Genomic DNA, 24,302 nt, shown 5'->3' on the forward strand with positions numbered 1-24,302 from the left:
AGGAAACCATGGATGAAGGTCTGGGAACACAAACAACAACAATAACAACAACAACAAACAAACCAACCCATAAAAAAAATATTAAATTAAAAAAAATATATAAATATTTTTGCCTTTTGTGATGTGTAATTGACAACAACACTGTTCTCATTAAGAATCAAGCATCAACCATAATCACACACACACACACACACACCTACCTAGACACAGTATTTGGCACATTTATTTGTCCCTGGTTAGAATTAGAATATTAGAATAGAATAGTCATTATACTAAAAGTACAACGAGATTGGAGAGCTTCTCCTTTACAGAGCAAACATACAAAATATACAGAAACAAAAAATATCTATAGAAAAGATATAAACAACATTACAACTCTATATACAATGAGGTATAGGTGTGAATGTGAATGTATTGCACAGGGGTGTTGAATTGCACAGGACGGCTGTACAGTTAAATTGTTAAATATTAAAGTGCACAGAGTGACGTATATTGCGCAGTCTATGTTATGTTGATGGTGGGGGTCGCTGTGTGTGAGAGTTCAGGGTGGTGATGGCTCTCGGGAAGAAACTGTTTTTCACTCTGTTTGTCTTGGCTTTGATGCACCTATAGCGCCTGCCAGAGGGCAACAGGTCAAATAGCTGGGAGCCGGGATGTGTGCTGTCTTTGACGATGCTCTGAGCTCTGCTGAGGCACCGGGTGGTGTAGATGTCCGTCAGGAAGGGGAGTGGGCAGCCAACGATCCTCTGTGCTGCTTTGACCGTCCTCTGAAGCCTTGCTCTGTCTGCCTCAGTGCAACTATCGTACCAGATGGAAACACAGTACGTCAGCAGGCTCTCGACGGATGAGCGGTAGAAGGCCAGCAGCAGCTTCCTGTCTAGGTTGTTCTTCCTGAGGACTCTCAGGAAGTGTAGATGCTGCTCTGCCTTCTTTATGACCGCTGAGATGTTGTGCGTCCAGGAGAGGTCATCAGAGATCTAGACTCCCAGGAACCTGAATGTGTGGACCCTCTCCACACATGCTGTTGATGTAGAGGGGGGGGGGGGGCAGGTCAGTTCTGTTCCTCCTGAAGTCTATGATGATCTCCTTTGTTTTTGTGGTGTTCAGTGCCAGGTTGTTGTCTGTACACCAGGTCGTTAGTTTCTGGACCTCCTCTCTGTAGGCTGTCTCGTCTCCCTTTGAGATCATTCCTACCACTGTGGTGTCATCAGCGTATTTCATGATGATGTTGTTTCTGTGGGCTGGACTGTAATCGCAGGTGCAGAGACAGTACAGGAGGGGGCTCAGCACGCAGCCCTGTGGTGAACCGATGCTCAGTGTGCGGGTGGAGGAAAGGTGGGCGCCAAGTCTCAGAGTCTGGGGTCTGTTGGCCAGTATTATCACTAAGAGAGTGGTAATATAAGAAGTAACATGTATTATGTTGTATTACATTACTTCTATCACTATATAATAATACAATATAACTACTATATTGCTATTGTTATTTTATATTATTATATAATATTATATATTATATGACAGTATTTTGTGAAGCATTTATATAAAGAGGTCTAAATTGTGTTTCAAATTGTGCTTCTTCTATCTATTTTTGTTGACCTAGAATTTAAATACAGTGAGTCTGAAATACTGGAGTCAGACTTTTTCAGCAGAGAAATTGTCAACCATTTGTATTTGTATATACAAATTTGCAAACACATTTACGGTGGTGCAGTGGTTAACACTGTCGCCTCACAGCAAGAAGGTTCTGGGTTCAACCGCCGGTTTGCGCCCGGGCCTTTGTATGTGGAGTTTGCATGTTCTGTGTGGGTTCTCTCCGGGTACTCCGGCTTCATCCCGCAGTACAAAGACATGACATGTTAGGTTAATTGATAACTCTAAATTGCCCGTAGGTGTGAATGGTTGTTTGTCTGTATGTGTTGGCCCTGTGATGGACTGGTGATGCGTACAGGGTGTACCCCACTTCTCACCCAATGTCAGCTGGGATCGGCTCCAGCCCCCTGATGACCTTAACGGATAAGCGGTATAGATGATGGATGGATGGATTTACAGTTACTAAAACCAAAATACTAGGAGAGCACTATAGAGTACTTACCATCTCAAATACACTAGAGGGAGCCATTGCACTGCATATGTATTACCCACCGTCAGTATGGTAGTAAGTGTTGGTGGCAGCTTGAACATGTCTTCTGAAATAATGAGGATCCGTGAGGCTCCTGCACAAAAACACAAGTTTGATGAAGACACTTAAGTATTCAATGTGTGTGAAAACAAGTGAGCAAAACTCATGTTTTGTCTGTGTCACATGTTTCTGATGCTTAAGACTGGATTAAATTGTTTGACTATTCATTTGATGCCTGTCAATTCTTCTGTATAATATTATTTCATTTCTGCACCTTCTTATTGCTTCTGTTTTCCATTGTCATACATAGTGTAAGTGAAGTGTATGAAAGTAAAAAAATCACACCTAACATTTTAAATTTAAACATCAACTCAGTTACACACCTTTTAGCGCCTGACCCATGCAGTTAATTGTGTTAACCCTGGCATGCAGAGGTATGGTTGAGCCCACTAGAAGAACATTCTGGCTGACACTTGGGCTGAACATTCAACAGAGACTTCAGCCCCTTTGACCCAGAAAAAGAATAAACCTGTTTGAAGGATGAACAGTTGTATTTATTGTGTTTTTTGCTTCATGGTCTAAAGCTCTTACAACTAAGTTGGACCTCTATAACTGCTGCTGTTGTTGTTTTTGGACAAAGGACTGAAATCCCAGTGGGTAAATCCATTTCAACAATATTTACCCACTTCAGAGGACAAACACAGGACAATATGACTGAAAATGTGACACAGAGCCAAACTAAATCCCACAGTCTCATTTTTAACTACATGGTATTAGCCTGTAAAACATCTTCAGAGAGTGGACTACGCCTGGAAGCACCTGTAAAATGACCAATCAGCCAACTGTGGAGACTTTAAATGACGACTTGATTGTTTTGACCTCCCCACACCCTCAGACACTCAAGACACAGCTACCATCACTGAAAGCTATTTCCAGGCATATAGGGGGATTTAGGCTCATTATATATCCTCTTTGCTACTACAGAATATGAACAACACCTCTTTACCCTGATCTCAGCATCCATAGCAGAGCAGAAATAAGCCTTTATGCTAACCACTAGTTAGCTTAGCATTAAGTTAGCTTCATACTTAGCATCAGCTTCATATTTTGCATACAGACATAATCTCAGCTAATTCTTTTATTCCTTGCCTGTTTTGTTATGTTTGACCTTTTTTCTTTTAAATAACTAATTGCTGCCATGACCCATTTATTTCCACAGGGATCACTGCAGTTGCACAAAAAATACACACGGTATGTACAGTAAAGTAATGAGCCTACATCCTATCATGATGAATCAGAACTCTGTAGCAGATGGCAGCAGGGTGTGTTCAACAGTCTGCCGTCCTGCTGGGTGCTGAGACCCAAACCAGCGAGGACATAGTGTGGTCTTTTCAACAGCATCATTGACAACATGCCAGCTGGTTGGACTCGTCACGCAGTGTACCACACCAATCCATTCAACTGTCACACTCTGCTTCCTCAGCACAGAGCTGCAGTCAGGTTTCATGCATTCTGAGGTTTGTGTGTTTGACTGTGTGGGGTGGGGCAGAGTCTGGTCAAGGTCACATTTATTTAGAAATCCCACTTTCTACTAAAAGTAACAGCAAGTAGTTCAATTAAATGAGAAATGAATAAAAATCATGTCAGATTGTAGAGTGGTCAGATACAAATGGACACACAAAACAGGTTACAAACAGTCACTAAGTTGCCTTGCTGAATAAAAGCCTTTGGAGTTTGGACTACTACAACAACTACAGAGAAAAATGTTCCCATTACTCCATTGAATCCAATAGAACTTCATGTTCTATAATCACTAATCTGCCGTTTTCTTTTTCTTATTAATGCTCATTTATATTTTTTATTACTTTCATTAGCTGTGCTCAGGAATAAAATCATGTTTTTGTGTGGTTTGTTTCCTGTTTTGGGTGATGAGTGGAAAATTCATTTCTATGTAGCATTACATTTTTTCTACAATCATGTTCCCCAGAGGATTCATTCTAATGGCCCAACCTAATATCCCTTGACTTTTCTATTTGTGCCACCATTAGCTCAAGATTTTACTTCTACTTTGGTTTATGAAATGCCTGCTAAGCTAATGATATTCCCATCAGCTTCAGCTACTGTGTGTAGTACTAATTAGCAAATTATTCTGATTATTATTGAACCCCACATTGCCCCAGTGTATCGTCACTGTATGTGTGCGTTAGTGTTGTGCGGTATATACAGTGGTATGAGTGTATGAATGTGTGTGTGAATGGGTGAATGTGACTCATAGTATAAAGCATTTTGGACTGCTCCTTAAGACTTACACAGTTTGGTCAGACAGTCAACTCAGGGAAGAGTCCTGATGGTTCCAAACAAACTGAAAGTTCCATTTCACAATTATTGAGGCCACTGTGCTCCTGGGAACACTCAGAGCTTTAGAAATGGTTTTATACCCTTTTCCCTGATCTACGCCTCACCACAATTTTCTTTCTTCTACAGAGAGTTCCCTGGGCTTCATGGCCTGGTTTTTGTCCTGACATGCAGTATGAATTTTGAAACTGTATATGCACACAGGTGTGTGCCTTTCTAAACAACGTCCAAACAATTGAATTTGCCAAAGTTTGACTCCTAGTTACATTCTCAACACCTCTGTTGAGAGAATAGCACAGAGTTGAGGGTTTTTTATCAAAATAAAATCAACAAATTAGATGGGGAGTCTGATCCTGGGTCTTTCATGTCTTCCACATTAACAGGACTCAGTCTTTGAGGAAAGCCTCTGACCAAAATGCATCAGCAATGAGATTCTGATGAAATGTGAGGCTTCACAGACGTTGACTGCTTTGATGGTGTGCCATTTCTCTCTCTGAAACCCATACTTGTTGTTTTTTTAATGTCCCCCACACTCTTTTCCTTTCTCATCATTATGAATGAGGGTCATACCTAAGAGACTGCCAGATACAGTAAACTGAATCCTCTCTGTATGTACTTTTTTTTTGGTCAAACTGTTTCCACTTAGGAGTCTGCATGTTCTCCCTGTGCCTGTGTGGGTTCTCTCTGGGTACTCCAGCTTCCTCCCACAGTCCAAAGACATAACATGTTAGGTTAACTGATGACTCTAAAGGCTGTAGGTGTGAATGGTTGTTTGCCTGTATGTGTTGGCCCTGTGATGGACTGGCGATCTGTACAGGATGTACCCTGCCTCTCGCCAGTGACAGCTGGGATAGATTCCAGCTCCCCACGACCCTTAATGGATAAGCGGTATAGATAATAGATGGATGGATGTTTCCACTTACAGTGCTACGAAAAGTATATAAACCTTTCTCATTCTTAGCAAATTCATGTTGTTAAACCCATTTTGCATATCAGAAAAATAATCCACAGACCCTGTCATCAATGGCCTGTTCACATTTGCAAGGCTAAACTGCACTCATTGGGAACATTAGGTGATAAAATTAGCTCTGATAAATGTCCCATTAATTGTGTGACGCATGTTATCTGTTGAATAAGACGTGAAACGCGTTTTTGCATCGGTTGCCATGTTACCTATTTTTCTCCCAGTGTCAGTGATGGGGAAATTTTGGACAAGCAATCAAACAGAACATGATTGTCAATACAAACATTCTTCTCTTGCTAATGTATTCATTGAAAAATAGAATGGCTGCCTGTTTGTGTCATTCAGTTTAGTCCCAGTGGACTCTGTCTTTCTCACTCTGTCCATAGCTGTTTGGTACATGTCATAAATAATGCCCCACATAAACACTATCATGAAATGCTATCATTAAAGCTTTAACTACTGTTAATAATTAATTCCTTCAATTACTTATTAACAGATTTAAACTTTGTCAAATACTGTTTACTGGATCAAATGTACTAATCTCAGCTCCATTTACTGTTCTAGTAATATAGCTACATTTGCATTTGTATATGATTTTCAACCTATCTTGAGCTCCAACTCAATCACAAGACAGTCTTTGCAGTACCAGGTCATAAAGGGCTGGGGGTCATTATGCATTTATGACATGTTATTAAAGATGACTGATAGCTGGAGTGATTGGAGGCAAGCTTTATTTCAGTTGAGGAGGTGTTTGTTGGGAAGCTTTAGAGGAGCTCGTCTCCAGCCTGAACTTGGTCATGGAGTCGACAAGAGTGGCCATCTTGGCTCTCTCTCTGCTGGTGGTGTTCGGATCATCCAGTGCCAAAGGTAAAAAAGGTTATGATAGTCAGTGTGTCTTTATTAGGTTGCTATTATTTAAGGTTATTTCTATTTTCTTCAAGAAACTTTAGGGAAACTAAAAATGTTCTTCTCATCTAGAATCTGTCCATCTTAGAACCTTTTCAAATAGTCTTCAGCCACTTAAAAATCATTAACACTTTCAACTAAAAACCTGTTTCTGTGTAATCTAAAAGGTAAAGGTTTATGCTCTGCCTTCATGTCTCAGTAACCTATACTCACTGACACTGCAGCTGCTTTCACTAGTTACCTGTTAACTGACACTGACACCGATTAGTCTTCCACTGGCAACCGCTTTCAGATTTGACACTCAAACTGACATTTCAACTGCTTCTATCTTTTACTTTTCATTTAACCATTCAGCCTCTGTCAGTGGTCACACATCAGCTTACATATCATTCATTTATTTCTCTTCAACTGACATTCCATCCAACTCTCTCAGGTCTCTGTACTCACACCTCAACTTTCTTTCAGCTGTTTCCATTTCAACAGCTATTTCAGCTTCATCCAACATTAGTATTTAAATAACTGTTTCATCTGCACATCTTCAGTTTTCTTCTTTCTGTATGTCTACCAAACCCTTGCTTTCACCCAAACCAGCTCTTTTGGCCTGAAAACGCTGAGCGTGATGTATGTTGCTCACCTTTTTAGAGTCAAACTTCTTTTCTATTTTTCTGTGCTGTTTTAAAATTTAATCATCTCCAATTCAGGACTTGCCTTCCCTCTCACTTTGTGCTCTGTTTTTGCCCTCATTTCAGTCTCTCCTTCTCTCTCTTCTCTCCTCAGCTTCTATCTTCACCTTTCATCCTTTGCAATCTTTTATGTAGTCTTTTTGTACACTTTCCTACCCACTTGTTTTGTAAGGGGCTTCCAGACTTTTCAAATCAGCATACTCAGTACTTGTAGAGTTGTGTAACTAGCTGCTATCAGCACTTACAGCTTGTTAGTGGACTACTGTATTTAAAAAAAACAAACAAACAAACAAAAAAAAACTACCTGTTACAACCCGCAGAGACAAGCTGTAGTAGATAAAAGAGCATGTGATAGAGGTATGACAGCTGCTGTTACAAACAAACATGCTAATACACACATTCAAGTCCCTGAGCAAAGAACAGTCAGCTGGGTTTTTAATTCCGCTCATGCTGACGTCTGATGCCTGCAGGATGCACGGAACTGCTTTTTGACTCTTTATATTTGTCACATATGTTTAAAGTTTGTTCAAAGCATGAAGTTACATCTATAGTGAGATGTGTGATTCTGAATCTGCAGATTTTGTGCTGTAGTTGCTCATCATTTTTTTTCTACACCTACAAATCTTTCCCCAAAGGAAGGTTTGATCTGACTTTTCAAAAACAGTGCACCAATACCACAACGTATCGCAGTACTACCAATAACGTCAATATTTTTGGACTAACACCAGTCTGATGTGTGTGTTTGCCTCTAGTTGAGGAAGAGAACCCAGAGTTCTGGAGGTCACAGGCACGGAAGACATTGCAGTCGACTTTGGACAGAAAACTCAACACCAATGTTGCCAAGAACATCCTGCTCTTCCTTGGAGATGGTAAGTTACACAACACAGTCATTTCCTCACACTAATAACTCTATAGACGTCTCACCTAACAGAGTAGGTATGACAAGCAGAATCAGGAATTACTGCCTGACCCACTTTTGAAGTAATTTTGCCACCTGGGCCCACTGTTTCCTGCCTCATTTTCACAAGAAATAAACTCCTGAACACATCAGAGAGAGAGACAGAGAATTATTTCAGTTATAACAGAGGAAATTATTGTTTGACGATCAAAATGATGGAATGAATAAAAGTGCATGTGCATGTGTATTTGTGTGCGTGCATCAGGCATGGGAATCACAACCTACACAGCGGCTTGGATCCTCAAGGGACAGCTGCAGAACCAGACAGGAGAGGAGACAGTGATGACCATGGACACCTTCCCCAACGTGGGATTGGCTAAAGTACGCACGCACACACACACGCACAGACACACACACACACGTGCGTCAGGTACCTGTACACAAGTATGTAAATGAGTAACGCACTGCATGTTTACTGTGCAAACCATAACATATGAACACCCAGGGGTGCTGTCACAAATTTTTCATACAGTCAAATCAGGTCAATTCTATATGTGTAAAATCACATCTCATGAGGCCTTACACTCTGTACAATATATGACACCTGCTATCCATAGAATATGAGCAGAATCAGCCCTGTGCTGCTGCATTTCTCTCTCAACTTGATACACAGATGTATAAGTACATGTGTGGGTATACATGTAGGGACTTGGATTTGTGCAAGTATTTACAGTATACACCTCTGTGAATTTGTATTTCATCACAACCAATATGATTTCAATACACATACTGGCCTACAGAGCCAACACTCAGTGTATTTGGGCAAAATAGAGGCTTAAATCTGACTGTAAAAACAAATAGGGGCATCTGTAAATACATTCTATCACCATTCTATCACAGATATGTATAATCTTCTTGAAAACTTAACGTACAGTTTGTCACATTACTGCACTACACAATCAGCTAATGTTGGAAAGCTAAATTAAGTGACTTATTTCAAGTGAAAGTTAGCTGGTGATATAGCCATGGCTAGCATTAGCTAAAGCTAAAACTACAGATATGATGGATCTTTCAAGCCAAATAAGTAAAAATATGCTATTTTATTTTTTAATACTCTATTATTCTGCACATCTAACATATATTCCATTATTATTGCAGAGTAATAATACATTTCAAATATATTGTAGCATTTCAATAAGACTTTGTCAAATGTTTTAAAGAGATAAAAGCCAAGATGACACTGAAAACACTGTGTGTACAATGAGTCAGCTGTTAAATAGAAATAGAATTGGTATTAAAACATGTATGCAGTTATCTAAAAGATTAATTTGCAGTTCATATAGATTACACACTTAATGCCACTTGCTAATTTCTTATTATATTCTTTTTTCCTCTGTTATTATTATTATTTTCTGGCACAAGAGCAGTTTCCCTCACAGAGAACATTAATGTTTAAACATATTTTGTCCAACAGTATATTTTATTCAGTCTCATCCTTGTGTGTGTGTTTGTTGTGCAGACCTACAGTGTGGACTTCCAGATCCCAGACAGTGCAGCCACAGCCACAGCGTATCTATGTGGAGTGAAAACCAACCTGAACACCATCGGCGTGAGCGCAGCGGCTCGCAACGGAGTCTGCAAGACTCAGAAGGGCAACGAGGTCACGTCCATTCTGAAGTGGGCCAAAGATGCTGGTAAGACTAACACAGGCCAATGTACACAAACAAACAAAAAACTGAAGTTAATATTGTAACCTGTTTGGAATTCTACAAGAGTTGACAGAGCAAGCAAAGGGAGAGCATCCCATTCCCTCCTCATACATTTTTCTGTATGTTTTGGGAATTTGAAATGGTGACCTTTAGGTCACAATAAGAAGCTGCTCATAGTGTTAACCTTTGTTTATTCAATTGAGGAGTCTGTTAAAGTGAGTAGTGTTAAAAACACGAATTGTTCAGTGGTGTTAAAGCCGTGCTAATCATTGTTTAAATCTGATGGAGAGCAATTCATTCTGAATATTTTTTTAAAACTTTTTTTAAATTGATTCAAAAAGGTCTGATGTTGTGCTTACTGAAAGTGTTTTTTTTTTTCTAAAACCAGGGTGCAATGCAGGGTGTCTTCAAATGGTGCTGTGATTGAAGCAACAAATGGGATTTTGTGACTCTTTGTTGAGGAGCAGGCCCTGCTGTATCACACTTTAGTTCTGGGTCCTGACAATAGAAAATCCCTCAGGTCTTATACAGCTTCAGCAAAACCTGATTTTACAGCTGAGCAGTCTGCTGTGAGTCGCAGTGCCCCGTCAGAGCAGTATTATAGGAGCCACCAGGGAGCTGGGAGCAACAGCAGCCTGCAGCCGCATGTTATACTGCAGGATAATCTGCTGCAGGGAACCAACCTTGACTCTTATCATGTTCCACTGTTATCAATGGTCGCAAGTATCTTATAACACACACAGCGTGCCATGACCCTGACCCCAGCACAGCACAGACTGACACAAGGTGTCACTTTCATGATGACAGCTTTTTCTCTCCAAAGAACAGTCCAAATTGCAAAGATATTCAGATAGTATCATAGAGGACTAAAGGAGAATAAATGAATATAGTAAATTGAACCAATGGTATTTGCCGTTTTTGCTTGACATGTTACAGAAAACTTTGCTGGTCAACTGACTAATCAGCTAATCCTGACAGCTCTAAGTTGCACTCATATCACATTAGTGGGGCCATTATTCATTATTTTCATGTTGAAACATTGTTCAAAACCACAGATGTTTGTCCTATAGAAAGTTGATGAGATGAGTTTTAATTTCACTTTCATGTTCAGAATTTATTTCACAACTGAAGTCTGTGATTCCAGCTCAGTCATCTAAGTTTAAGTAAAAGAGGAATCCTTGGTATAAAGGTGGTTAAAAGGACAATAACTATGTTTACTACCCCATATTACAACATAATTATAATATACAGTACCACAGGAGGTTGAGAAAGTTGCTGGCAAGACATAATTTCTTAATATTTATAAAAAATGTATACATTTTACAGTCATATAGCAGAGTTCATGTTCTGTACATACGGGCCTATATACATCTACTGTACATTAAGGATAAAACAAATTGATCTTGTAGGAAAGTCTGTTGGGATTGTAACAACCACACGGGTGCAGCATGCTACTCCAGCAACCAGCTACGCCCACAGTGCGAGCAGGAAGTGGTACAGCGACGCCGACATGCCTGATGCTGCCAAGAGGGACGGCTGCACAGACATCTCCTCTCAGCTCCTCAATAACACAGACATAGATGTAAGATTATCCACTGTCATATCATTCTGATGTTAGCGTAGTTAGTGAAATGTGTTTTAATATTTTACACTGAAAGTAGATACATGTATTTGTGTATGTGTGTGTCCCCAGGTGATCATTGGTGGTGGCAGAAAGTACATGACCCCCAGGGGCACCAAGGACCCAGAGTACCCCAGGGATTACTCCTCTAGGGGCAAAAGAAAAGATGGACGCAATCTCATCAATGAGTGGCAGAGGTTGAAAATTGGAAAGGTAACACTTTGACCAAGAACACAGCCTTTTTTTTTTAAGGATCAGCTTCAGGGAGGAGTCCAGACAAAAAAAAAAAAAAAAAAAAGAAGCAAAATTTTAGGTAATGGAAGGCAGCAAGGTGTGAAATCAAAACTCTTAAAAACAAGTGCAGAACATTTTTTCTTTATCAGGGCTGAGGTCTCCCCCTGAGAGAGTAACTACATCCAGAGCAAAAGCTCTGCTTCTGCTGCACCAAAGACAATAGTTCCAATGGATACTTTTCACAGCAATGTCTGGAGATTATGTGGAGTTACCATGGGCACAGTTTCTAGAGAGATCCATTAAGTGTGCATCAATCCATCTGTGTTTATACACCTAAAAAACCTGAATCGAAAAGCCAGAAATTTGAAAGAAGTTCAAAGATGGTAAATATATATTTTTTTCTCACTTACATACAGATGCTTTCTTTAATCTGTTATTAATATATAAAACACTTTTCCATGCAGATACATTCTTGTTACTCGCTAACAAGGAGAAGTGGCAGTCAGGAATGACACACTTGTTTACATGCACAATGGAGCCAGAATGACTTTCTGGTTTGACATCCTTAAATAATGACCACATTTTATTTATTTTGTTTAGCCATAAGTGGAATATCTGTAAGAAATCACCTGGAACACCCAAGAGTGTAAAATTCTCAGTATTTTTTCTGCAGTATTGACATCAGTGTATTAGTTAGGCAGTGACACTACATGGATTTTTAAAATGTTGCACATTAATCTGCAGATTGCAAACAAAAACACAGTCAAATGAGAACATTGTTAGCATTTGTAGGCAGCGCACACCAGCCAGTGACTCATGCGGCAAAGAAAAACCATCTAGTGACAAACAGACACAAAGACCTTTCCTATCTTCCTCCCACTCAGTGTGATAGTGTGTACGTCCTGTGTGTCACACAGGTAGCTCGCTACGTGTGGAATAAAACCGATTTTGATGCCGTTGACCCTGAAACCACAGACTACCTCATGGGTGAGTTATTTTATTTATTTATTTATTTTTGAATCTCTGTTTGCCCTCATTTCCTTCTTTTTCCATCAGACCCTCAACAAACACGACATAAATAGTCTTGTAGTGTCTTTGGTTCATTCAGCAGCTTAGTCACATCATCTTCAGATGTCAGTCTTGAATGGGCTACTCATGTTTTCCCTCAAAGTGTTGTTCCTGACCTCCATAATATTTTCAAGGTGAAAAAACAATTCACAGAAAATTCCACAGTGGGATGAAAAAGTTTCTGCAAACATCCCACAATGCAATGCGCTATGTTTTATAGATGTGAAAATTACAGTTGTGTGTCATTATGATGTAAGCGTATGATGGTGCGGAGGAGATGTAGAGATCCAGTCATCATGCTGTTTCTGGACTGAGAGACTGGATTTTATCCCTCCACTGTGGTTTATCACTTCCTGTGTGCTGAAAATAGTGATAGTAGTAGGAGGATGGGACTTTCCTTTCTGCTGCACGTCCACTGTGGGCTGATAAAATAGATATACTGTATTTTTATACAAAGCTTTGGCTGTTGCATCTTTTTATTTAGTTTGCCTCTCACCCCTCAGCTCTGTTTGAACCTGGTGATCTGCGCTTTGAGGCGGACAGGGACCCGAGCATGGACCCTTCCATTGTTGAGACCACAGAAAAGGCCATCCGCATCCTCCAGAAAAATCCTAAAGGTTTCTTCCTGCTAGTGGAGGGTGAGGACAAGAGCTTCAACCATCTTCCACACACTCCCATCAATTACTCTGTCAATTAAAGGTAGGGTAATAAAATCCCCTGGTACACCAAGGCTCTGCTGAAAATAGGAAGAAAACACATGGGTGGTCCAGGTGGATCAATGGAATCACTGACCCATTATTCCCAAAGGTGGCCAAAGTGGCAATTAAATGACAACAGTACAGCAATTGTGATTGTTTGTTAAAGCATTAAGATGCGTATCATGAAATAACATGTTCGTCATTGACACTGGGTTCACTTGAGGCGATCTTCATGATATCTGCTCTACAGCAACAACCTCCAGAACACATCAGATAAGAGAGCAGCATGTACCTGCAGTGGATCTGCTGACTTGACATCGATTCTGCATGCAGCTCAATGAGTTTGCCGCAGTGTGTGTTAGTGGTTGGCTGACGTGTGTTTGCTCCACACGGCTGCCTCCCCGGCCTCCTCATTCATCTCTCCTTTAATCTGAGGCAGCTGCCAGGGGACTCCATAGTGCAACCGAGTGTCTTCACAATGACTTTAAAATAACAGGCAAATGTATAAATAGAAGCAGGCATATGGTGCACCCAGTCACTGACAGCTCACTGAGACCACAATGCACTTTGCTTTCCTGTATGGTGAGGTGAAGAGGACAGGTGCTGGAAGAATTTGCTAAGAAAAAAAAAAAAAAAAAATTCTGTGACCTCTCAGCAAGAGAGATGATCTAAAATTCAACTTTGATTCTCAGCTGAAGAATGTACAAGTCCTTTCCCAATTTATGTTTTATTCCAGGAGATATTTTTCAGAGTCACCTCTTTATGAAATAAGTTGTTTTCTCACCTCTAACAATGTGAAAGGAAATGCACTACATTTTTAACAGATCCCAAAGGCTCAGCTTTGGAAATGACCTCACCTTACATGTACTGCATATTGTATGTATGCATCAGTTAAACTTGGCAAGAGTGTTTCTGATACTGTACAGACGTGATATCTTATTCAAATAGAAACTCACTCTTCTCCTCAGAGATGTATTACACTTTCTGGGATGTTTCCTGAATGTCTTGTAGAATGAATACTTGATTTAGAGCAGTCCACAGAGGAAGTCCAAGTCAAGTCAAAACTCATTTGATACGGGTCAGAATCAAGTCTCCGGCAATTCAACACAAGACTCAATCTAGTATCTAGTCAGCTGATACAAGTTTGAGTGTCTCAAATCATCAAAGACAAATCTTCATCAAGTCTAAAGTCATTCAAGACAAATTATGTGAGACAGTATCTGGGTGAGTCCAAATCAAGTCTGAAGTCACAGTAGACAAGTCAGAGTACAGTGCCAGGTCATCTGAGACATCTGAGACACTCAGTCCAAAATATGTCTTTAGTCACAGTTGACAAGCCAGAGTGAAGTCTCAAGTCGTTTGTGACAAGTCTGGATCGCATTTCAGGTCAGTCCAGATGAGTTCCAAATTAAGTCTCAGGTCTTGTAGGCAAGTTTTCTGTCAAGTTCCAAATCCATAAAGACAAGTCAAAGTCAAACCACAAGTCTTCAGATGTAAATTGTTAGACAGCTGCACGTCTTTTAGGTTTCTCAATGGTATTCTTACATAACTAAAATAAAGATAAAGTTAGGACTAATTAATCATTCATGATGTGTGCCTATGAAAGGCCTGCATGTTGCTTTTCCAGGCCAAAATCTTTGACTTGAATGGTTCAAAGCTCAGGTCAAGTCTTTAGGCAGTCATACAATCAGAAGGAAGGCCAAGTCAGGTGCCAACTCCAACTCTCAACTTTGAGAATTAAGCCTGACTCAAGTCTCAGGTCCAAGGTCTATAGCCCCACTACAGTGGGGTTTTTTGAGTGTCTACGTTATTTTCTTTACAAATGTTTTACTAATCTTTGACTTACTCAGTCTGCCTAAATAAATAAGGAGGAATTAGAAAAGTAATTGGTCATGTCTGATTTAATTTAACTGTCACAAAGCCAAGCACTTTTCATATTTTATGGGACATTATCCTCTCTGTCACTTAAAGTACCAACCAGTCACCAGTCATCATCTGTAACCCTTTCCTCCCTTTGTGGTCAGGTGGCCGTATCGACCAGGCTCACCATGATGGTCGGGCATACATGGCCCTCCACGAGACGGTTGCTTTTGACTACGCCATTGCCAAGGGCCTTGAACTCACCAAAGAGCATGAAACTCTCACTATAGTGACGGCAGACCACTCCCACCCTGTTTCCCTCAATGGCTTCCCATTTCGAGGGCAAAGCATTCTGGGTAATTATGAACTCACCTCCTACATACAGTTCTTTCCTCCAAATTTTGTCGTAAAATCTTTGTGATCCAGAGGCTTTACAATGCAATATCAAGTCAGTATAAATCCAGTCAACCCTTTTTCCAGGCGAAGCAAAACTGTAACTCCTTTGAGAGAGGAAAAATCATTCACTTATTCCTCCATTCTTCCCTCTATCCTTTGCTCCATCCATCTATTCCCCCCTCCAGGTGTGTTTATATCCCATGACAATAGCCACCCAATGTGGCATTTTGTGCCTGTTGTGTGTGTGTGTGTATGTGTGTGATGCCTCTCAGTGCACTGCCAGCTTCTTCTTAGCTTCAGTTTGCCTCTGCCACCAGCAGCTTGACATTTCCTCTGCTTTCTCTCCCCTGCAATTACAGCCCGCGTAAACACATATAGCCAGCAGCCTTTCTGTCCCTCGCCTTTCTATTTCAGTCCCTCGCTTTCTTCCCATCTCTGTCCCTCCTACCTGTCTCTGACTATTGACACTGACGGCCTTCTCTCACTTACATTATTCTCTCCTCTTCACTCTATCAGTCTTTCTCACCTGTTAATCTCCCTTTGGAGTGCCTCTTTATCGACTTTACTTACTCCTTACCTATATTCTTTCAACTCTGTCTCCTTTCCATCACTGTTCTCCTGCTCCTTTACCTGGAGGCTTAAAACCTGAGATGAACCTACCACATTCACAGAGGAACAGAGAGTAATATGCCAATGATTTTTGGTGGTTTTGATTTTTTTTTTTTAGTTTATTAGACTGTATTAGACTAGATGTCAGATATCAGTCAGCCAGTGTTGTTCAACTTTTATATATTTGTCTATACTGTATAATGGACCACAGAACAGTTGAGGTTTCATTCAGTAGCTAACAAATCTCTTTATCTAAATACTTATTGAATCTAACAGGTGGGCCTGTCCACTCAAATTTTATTTAGCTGTGTAATTTGTAAATTTATCTATCTGAAAACTGTTCACTGTTCCCAGAAAGACAGGTTGCTGCTATGATTGAGCCTCACCATGAACACGATGAGTCGTGTTCATGGTGAGGCTTGGCTAATAAAAGCACTTTGGTTAATGTTAAAAGAGACTGGTTTTTGTTACATGTAAATTAACAACTTACTCTGTGTTAAATCAGCCCTCGATCTTTACCTAAACTTAACCAAGTGCTGTGAGTGCCTAACCATAACCGAATGAATGAATAAGGCTGAAGCCACTATAAATGGATATTCTACTGCAAGATTGGATATTTTGTCTGTGAACATTTTACTGATCAGTATCAATAAATTTGCAACCGACCAGATACATAAGTTAATGACATATCCCCATTACCGTAGAGCTAATCCGGTCATGTTTATGTTTCCTACAAAATGTATTTGCTGTTGCATAGAACAGTTGTATAGAAACTTTATTTCTGGGTGACAGGGTCAGTGTGGTTTACTACAGCAGGTCACAGATTTTTGGGGGCAGCACTCCTTGTGGAGCTATATAAATAGACACAAAAATTATTGTATTGTATTGTGTATAGTCGTGGTGTATCTGTTTACAGTGCAGCCAAACAATTTTTTGTGGTTTTTTATAAAGAAATCAGTTAATCAATCCCACCATAATTTCATGTTGCACTTGGTGCTAGTAGTTTTCCAGTGAACTTTAACAGGAATTGCTGATGTTGTGTAGAGCTTGTGGTTTGCAGCCTGTTGCCTGCAGCTCACTGTGGCTGCACTGTTTTGTTTCATTGCACCTTGAAATGTTGTAAACTGATCTGCTGTCATTTAAATGCAGAAGATTATCACGTCTTCCTTTGAAGATGCAGTTGATTAAGACTGATGAACAATATCTTCAGCAGCAAATTAATGGAGTTTCCTGTCACACTTCACAGTAAAACCACCTTGTGTTTTGCCAATTGAATGCTTTTTAGAAGAAGTAGGAAATGCTGGGGTAACACTGCCAGTAACCTACAGAAAAAATGATGACCAGAAATGTTAACAAAAATGGAGTTGGAGTTAATGAAAATTACTTTTCAAAGCTGTAAACATCACAGTACTGTAACTATCTGTGAGGCTACATACAGCTGGAGGAAGATAAATCAACTTTTAGATACGCGTGGTAGTCGCTATTCCATAGCTGCTAGTCCACCTATGTTTTTTTTCTTTGATTGTCACTGAAGATTCTCTCAAATCTAAATACTGTTTCAGAGGTGCTGTATACCCAGGTAACAAAATTCTTGTTATGAACATTGAAAGACCCAACCCACCGATATATCAGTATCAGCCTTCAGATTTGTGTTACATCCTGCTGTTCCCACCCTTCTGCTCTCTCTTTCCTGTCCTGTCCTCATTTTACCCTCCTCCTCCTCCCAGTAGTGCAGCAGTGATTAATGTGCTTGTGAAACTCTGAGCTCTTCATCAGCGGGGAGACTCACCAGGCTAATGGCTCATCTGGAGAGAAACACTGAGATACTCAACAAGCTCTGAACCTCCTGGGGATCCAAGGACCTCTCATCTCTCTCTCTCACACCCTGTGTGTGTGTGTGTGTGTGTGTGTGTGTGTGTGTGTGTGTGTGTGTGTGTGCATATGTTTAGCAAATTGAGGCACAGGGAAACAACAGGGAAAAAAATGAAAAAGGGTACTCAAAGATAATGTCTGATGGTCTTTCCGTATCCTTCAGGTAAATCACCACTGTGGGGTACAGACATGCTGCCTTACACCACGCTGATGTACGGCAATGGACCCGGACACAAAATCACCAATGGCAAACGCCCTGATCTCCGCAATGTCAACACCAGTAAGATGCACACATTATTTCTTCATTTTCCTCAAAAAAAATCCTGACTCAGTCAATAAAATTCTCTGACCAGTTAAAACACTCATTAAACAGTCAGTAATTCAGTCTTTTTACATTTTCTTTAGCTTGAGTGCATTCAAGGACAGAGAAACCGGAAACACACAGTGAGGGAACTATTTCCACAAAACTGAAATGACCTTTAGATTTTACCCTACTGTATTCAGATCCATAACACAACATGACCTTTCCTTATGATGTAATTACTCCAACTCTGTCTTTCTCTGACATTTTTTGTGATTTAATTTTCATATATATTTTTGTAAACCACAAAAGAAAACAACAGTTCAGTTAAGGTAATATAAGTGGTAATCAGATACATGTAAGAACTAATTCAATAGAATCCATTAAAAGGAGGGTATGGTGTTAGTGTCAGAGCTCAACAGGTTTGACCCAAATGCACGATTCACAAACTCAGTATGCAGGATTCAAGCCAGGTGTTTAATGGCACAAAAGGTGATCACAAAATCCAAGCCAAAAAAAGATGGCAGGCAAAAGGGCAGGTCAAAACATAAGGTGAAGTCAGAATCCAGTAATAGCACATTCACTAGAAAGACAATGCTGGAAGTCTGGTACGAAGACTCAAGACGAACTGGCACAGAAGGGAGGGAAGGTAGGTAATCAGGCAGGAGGGCAGGACAGGAAGCAAACGGTCTGGAACGATAGACAGGGTTTGGGTTTCGCAATGAAACAGGACATGTCACAAAAGGTGGGGGGAAACAGAAAACATGACTGCAGCAGACAGGGGATGTGACAGTCAGTACTGAACACTGTAAATATCCTGTAATCAAATAGTTCATCTTTTTCCTTACAATATGGACATATTATCACTACAGTACATGGATGACAAAAATTTAATTTCATCTTGTCAGCATCGTAACTGAACAACAGCGCCCTCTGCAGCCATAAGTGGTAATTAATTATGTAGGGTCTGTTTTCATGTAAAGAAAATAAAGCCTATCAATCATTTGATCAGAGCTCCGACTGTGTGGTCCCACTCCCTGAACTGAAACATGGCCGAACGATGTAGATTTTTCATGATCCTTCATCCGGGACTGGGAGCGCTGTCGTTGTAACCATAGACTGTCTATGGCCCTAACAAACATGTAAAACCTCATTTAGAATTCTTGATATTTTCAAAGTTTCCTCATTGGATATTGGAGATGAACACTGTCTTTTAATGGCTTTAAGGTTTTTTTTTAACTGATTAACAGTTCAGTATTACTCTAGAACTTACTGGACCTCATTCTGGCAGTTTCACACACTGACTCAGTCACTCAGTTAGCAAGAGATCGTACCTGCTAACTATAGCATGAATAGGCTGTTATTTTAAGGTAAAATGGTTACATAATGTTGCTTTAAGGCTGCATTAATCTATTGTTCTTGGCCACTTGGGGGCAGTGCAACAAGATGTAATTACAACAAAGACATATTATCACTTGAAGGCAAATGTTGTAATGCCAAAAGTTGATTATTTGCTCACTATTAACATAAATTTAGTGTTTTGTTTGTGTCCATCTAATGAATAGGTTCATGCTCACTTATTTTAGCTGTGTTTTGATGCATTATAGATATTAAAAAATATTCATTATAGCAGCTTTAAAGTCCATTAAACTGTTAGAAGAGTTGGAATGTAATGTTAATGCACTTGTTATTTTTGTAGCTGGACAAATGCAAAACGAATATAATGTATCTTCTGCTTCTGTGTCTTTCAGAAACTAAAGACTACGTCCAGCTGTCTGCAGTGCCCACAGAGTCGACCACCCACAGTGGAGAGGATGTGGCAGTGCTTGCTCGTGGACCCATGGCCCACCTCTTCCAGGGTGTCCAAGAGCAGAACTACATTGCCCACGCCATGGCCTATGCTGCCTGTGTGGGGGCTGACATGAGGCACTGCCAGGGGCAAACTCAGCCACCTGTAGTTCACACCACCTTCACCGGTGATAAGAACGGGAATGGGGGAACTCATGGCTCAGTGACTCTACTCATGAGCCTCCTCAGCGCACTCTTGGCAATTACACTGCTGATGTAGGATCCCTTTCCTTAGTGAATCCTATTGATCTCATTCCACATGCGACATTAAAGAGATCAGAGGTCAGGGTCACAGAGGAGTGGGCAGGGGTTCAGAGGTTGGATAGAATCATTAATGTTAGTGTCCATTCTCTAACTGATGAAGGAAGATGGGCACAAACATTATACAGATAATAACTACTGAATGTACATTTGCCTTATTTAAACTTTAACAGCTTATTGAATCCCTGTGTTATAACAATAAAGCTGTCCTTGACTAGAGAGTTGGTTTGTTGCTTTATTAATTTGAATATAAAACAATGTATATGTCATGTATTGCTTTCAGCTTTGTAACAATGTATTTTTCAACCAATCAAATGGGTATTTGATGGTTTCTTTGGCATAAGACGTAGAAGAAACCATAAAGGAACTGACCCTTCAATTTATCTGAGAGATTTTATGTTTCCAAATTGGCCAATTTCCATTTTCTGCTTCAGGTTTCATGTTGAAAAATGAAATAAATAGAGCTGTCATGGAGCTCTCATCCCCTAGCACATTTAAAGGAATAGTTCTGTATTTTGGGAAGTGTGCAAATTAGTTTTGTTGCTGAGAGTTGGTGGTTTACACCATGCTCATATCTGATTGCTATGTATGGAGCTAGCACTGGTCTTGTCATGGTGATGGAAGTTGTCATTAAATATTCTGAGCATTTTCACTCCCCTGGAAACCCACAAATTGTTGTTTTTACATTTCTGCTTGTGTACAGATTTAAAAAACAAGCACATAATTTAGAGCTAAATTATCAATCAATGTATCACATCTATTCACCTCAGGGTGCCTACATACAGTGATTTCCTCAGGCTGTGCTTTAATAGAGTTTGCCAGCATCCATTACATATACATGTATATGTCAGACCATATTTGTATGATTAAATGGCTTTGTATATTTGCTAAAACAACACAGGATGCTGATATTGCCTTAGCTAATGAGATATCAATTTATAAAAATAGAATTTTTAAATCTGCATTCTGTTGAGTGTAAAAATGACTTCATTCCTTTGATCCTCTCACCCAATATCCGCAGTGCTAAGTGAGGTTTGAGGCGACTGGGTTTGATGACATTACTAGAGCAATCCATTAATAATGCAAAATACTTAAAGATTACCTATTTTTATCTTTGGATGACAGATTGTAGTAATTATTTTGGACATCTGTTGGGGTTGGAGTTTATTAAGCCTGATTTTGACTCTCCTTGTACTCATTTAGACTGGCCAGAGGCCATCATTTTTGTTTCAGATGATGGGCCTGCTCTCATCTTTTACACAGATTCAGTCTGACTCATTTATAGATCATATGGTGGAGTGAGTCCCAACAGCTTGAGAGGAGATGCAGGAGGAAGTGTTATCTCTTTTGTCTGGTATTGAAGTTATATTTATGGGTAAAAAGGAGGTGGTGATCAGGGACAGTGACTCTTCTCTCTTACATCAGATGATCTTATTACTAAGTTTGGATATATCTTCTATGTATGATAACAGGATTCATCAAAATAACCAATTTTACTATTACAGTACTCATCAAAAATATCATGAGGATATGTTAAGCTATAGATTTATACACACAACTTCCCAAGCATCCTGAAGCTGAAGTAAATTTAGACTTCACATAAAATGAAAAAAATCACAAGGTATAAACCAGCTCACCTTAAATCACATTTGAACCACATTTAGCTGTTGTCATATGGCCTAAATTTTGTTATGGATATATGTTCACCTGTCTTTATGTGATCAGAATTCCAGAACAATTAAACCATTTCCATGACAAAGATCAACTCATGCAGTCTGTTCAAAAGCTGTTAAAAAAAAAAAAAAAAAAAAAAGCGAGTAAGCTGGACCTTGTGTTATTTTTTTTTTAAATTCAGAACTTAAGAATGAAATTTCAAGCTTAATTTAACACTTTCTCTTTAGAAAAAGAAGGAAGGAAAGGATTAGATTGACATTTTGGGAGATACTTATTTATTTTTTTGCTGAGAGTTGGATACGAAGACTGATATAATTCTCATGTTTATATGCTGAATATGATGTTGTTAATAGGTTGATATTACCATTATTCCTGAACTTCTGTTTCCCAGTACTACACCCTGTAGGTACCCAGTATATAAAAAAAATGCTTGGAAGATAATTTACTAACCATTTCCTCTAAAATTCCCCACTGTCATTCCCCTGTTCCCCATTGCCTTCCTACCTGATTCATTGAGTGAAATTACACTATAAATCACAGGCTGCATTACAAGGTGTTACCAACAAAATACAACAGAAAAAGACCTAGTTTGCTATTCTCTGAGACCTCCCCCCCAATTAAATAAATAAAAATTAAAAAAACAAAAAAACAAAAAAAAACTTTGCATTGAAACAGATATTTAAAATAGGTCCCTAATAAGAGGACATGTAGAATGCTTGTTGGAATGCTCCTTCCCTCTGCTGGTTGGAATCTTTTCAGCTGTAATGGCTTCTCTGACTTTCCCACACTCTCCAGCTCCAGATGAATACTTATGTCCGTCATAGCTCTCCTGCTTCTGTCCCTCACGAGGGCCCACTGGCTCTTGATTGAAGCCCTGAGAAGACAGGATTGAAGACAACTCTCCGGTTGGTTCTCAGCCTGGGTCAAAGCATCTGTCACTCTGTTGTTCTCCACTGTTCCTCTGCTCAGTTAGGCAGGTTGCCATGATGAGTTTCCAAGAAACCATGTAGCTGAACCTGCAGTGCCTTAATCAAGATCTCCTTTTTATCCACAGCCTCAGCACCAAGAGCCTGAAACTCTGCAGACAGACATTAAAGTCTGTTTGGTCTGCAGGCAGAAGACTACCATTTCATCATCGGCCTCACACATGTTCAACGAGGGGTAATTGATAAACTTGTGATCCATAGTAGCGCTGATGTCATCATCAAAGCCTAAATGGTGACCACTGAGCTCCTTCTTCATCTTGGGGAAGAGATAGTGGTCTGAGGGTTCCCAATTGGTTGAACAGGGTTGGTGCTGGACGAGTTCAAATCTACATTTTGTTGGATGACTGCATAAGGGCCGATGTTGTCCATTTTCTCATTCGGGACTAACAAACAGAAATGCCACAAAAGTTATTAACTTCAAACTTTCTGCACAATCACTTGAAGAGTTGAACTGCATGTGCAGGTAACCAGAGCTGTTTAACTTCTCTCCTTCCACCTTAGGTCACCAACTTATCAATCACCCCTGGCATGTTGTGCTGGGCTTTCTCAGGCGGAGGACAGCAACATTGGTCAGGTTGAGTCTTCTGTTGAAAAAAACTTTTTCGCCAACATATATTGCTTGACAGGCACCACCAGCATTTGGGCTGATTCTCTGCACAGACTGGTGAGTTGAGGGCTTGTTATTCAGCTGATAGGCTATAGGATTTCTGCTCTGCTGAGTTAAACTTCTCTCCCTGAGTTAAACAAGGTTTGGACCCAAAAGCACGACTCTCAGACAAGCCTGATGAAGTAAAAGTAAAGTTTCCTTGTTTGATGACTCAGACAAAAGTTGGTAATGGGTTAGAAGTTGAAACAGGTAACCAAGCCTGAATGGACATAAACTATGGCCCTGATACCTCAATAGTCAATCTGTAAAGGGGTGGACCATACTGAGGGCAACTGCAGGTGAGTCTGGAATGACTGACACCATGACAGGATATGAACAGTCTGTTTCATCTTGAGGCAGAATTTTGGACTGTTTTCTCTTGCATGTGCTGCTTTGTTGATTCCATAAAGTGTTCAATCTCTGCTCCTAGTCTGTATGGTTGACTCAACTGCTTACTGTTTTTTTAATTGAGTTATCTCCACTGTAAAAAAAAAAAAAAAAAGTTGCTTATAAATCCATTGTAACCCACTAAAATTAAGCCGAACACAGCTGCTGGTCTCTATCAGTGCAAAAATGACTCTTTACTGCCAAAAA

At 39.9% G+C, this 24,302-nt stretch overlaps 1 protein-coding gene across 1 annotated transcript; it reads left to right on the forward strand.

The window, feature by feature from the left end:
- The first annotated feature begins 6,147 nt into the window (after positions 1–6,147).
- alp3 (alkaline phosphatase 3) lies at positions 6,148–21,054 on the forward strand. The gene is made up of 11 exons (XM_018684069.2): positions 6,148–6,305; positions 7,780–7,896; positions 8,191–8,306; positions 9,445–9,619; positions 11,044–11,216; positions 11,328–11,468; positions 12,407–12,476; positions 13,061–13,195; positions 15,280–15,471; positions 18,156–18,272; positions 20,045–21,054. The coding sequence occupies exons 1-11, from the start codon at positions 6,236–6,238 to the stop codon at positions 20,359–20,361; spliced, it is 1,623 nt and encodes a 540-aa protein (XP_018539585.1). The 5' UTR covers positions 6,148–6,235; the 3' UTR covers positions 20,362–21,054.
- The last annotated feature ends 3,248 nt before the right edge of the window (positions 21,055–24,302 follow it).

This window comes from Lates calcarifer, linkage group LG21 (assembly GCF_001640805.2).
Source record: "Lates calcarifer isolate ASB-BC8 linkage group LG21, TLL_Latcal_v3, whole genome shotgun sequence".
NCBI lineage: Eukaryota > Metazoa > Chordata > Actinopteri > Centropomidae > Lates > Lates calcarifer.

Bases quoted from the DNA above. Each gene is read 5' to 3' on its own strand.
- alp3 (XM_018684069.2), top strand. From the start codon at position 6,236: ATGGAGTCGACAAGAGTGGCCATCTTGGCTCTCTCTCTGCTGGTGGTG. The intron at 8,307-9,444 runs GTACGCACGCAC...TTTGTTGTGCAG, and splicing joins CCAACGTGGGATTGGCTAAA to ACCTACAGTGTGGACTTCCA. The intron at 18,273-20,044 runs GTAAGATGCACA...TGTGTCTTTCAG, and splicing joins TCTCCGCAATGTCAACACCA to AAACTAAAGACTACGTCCAG.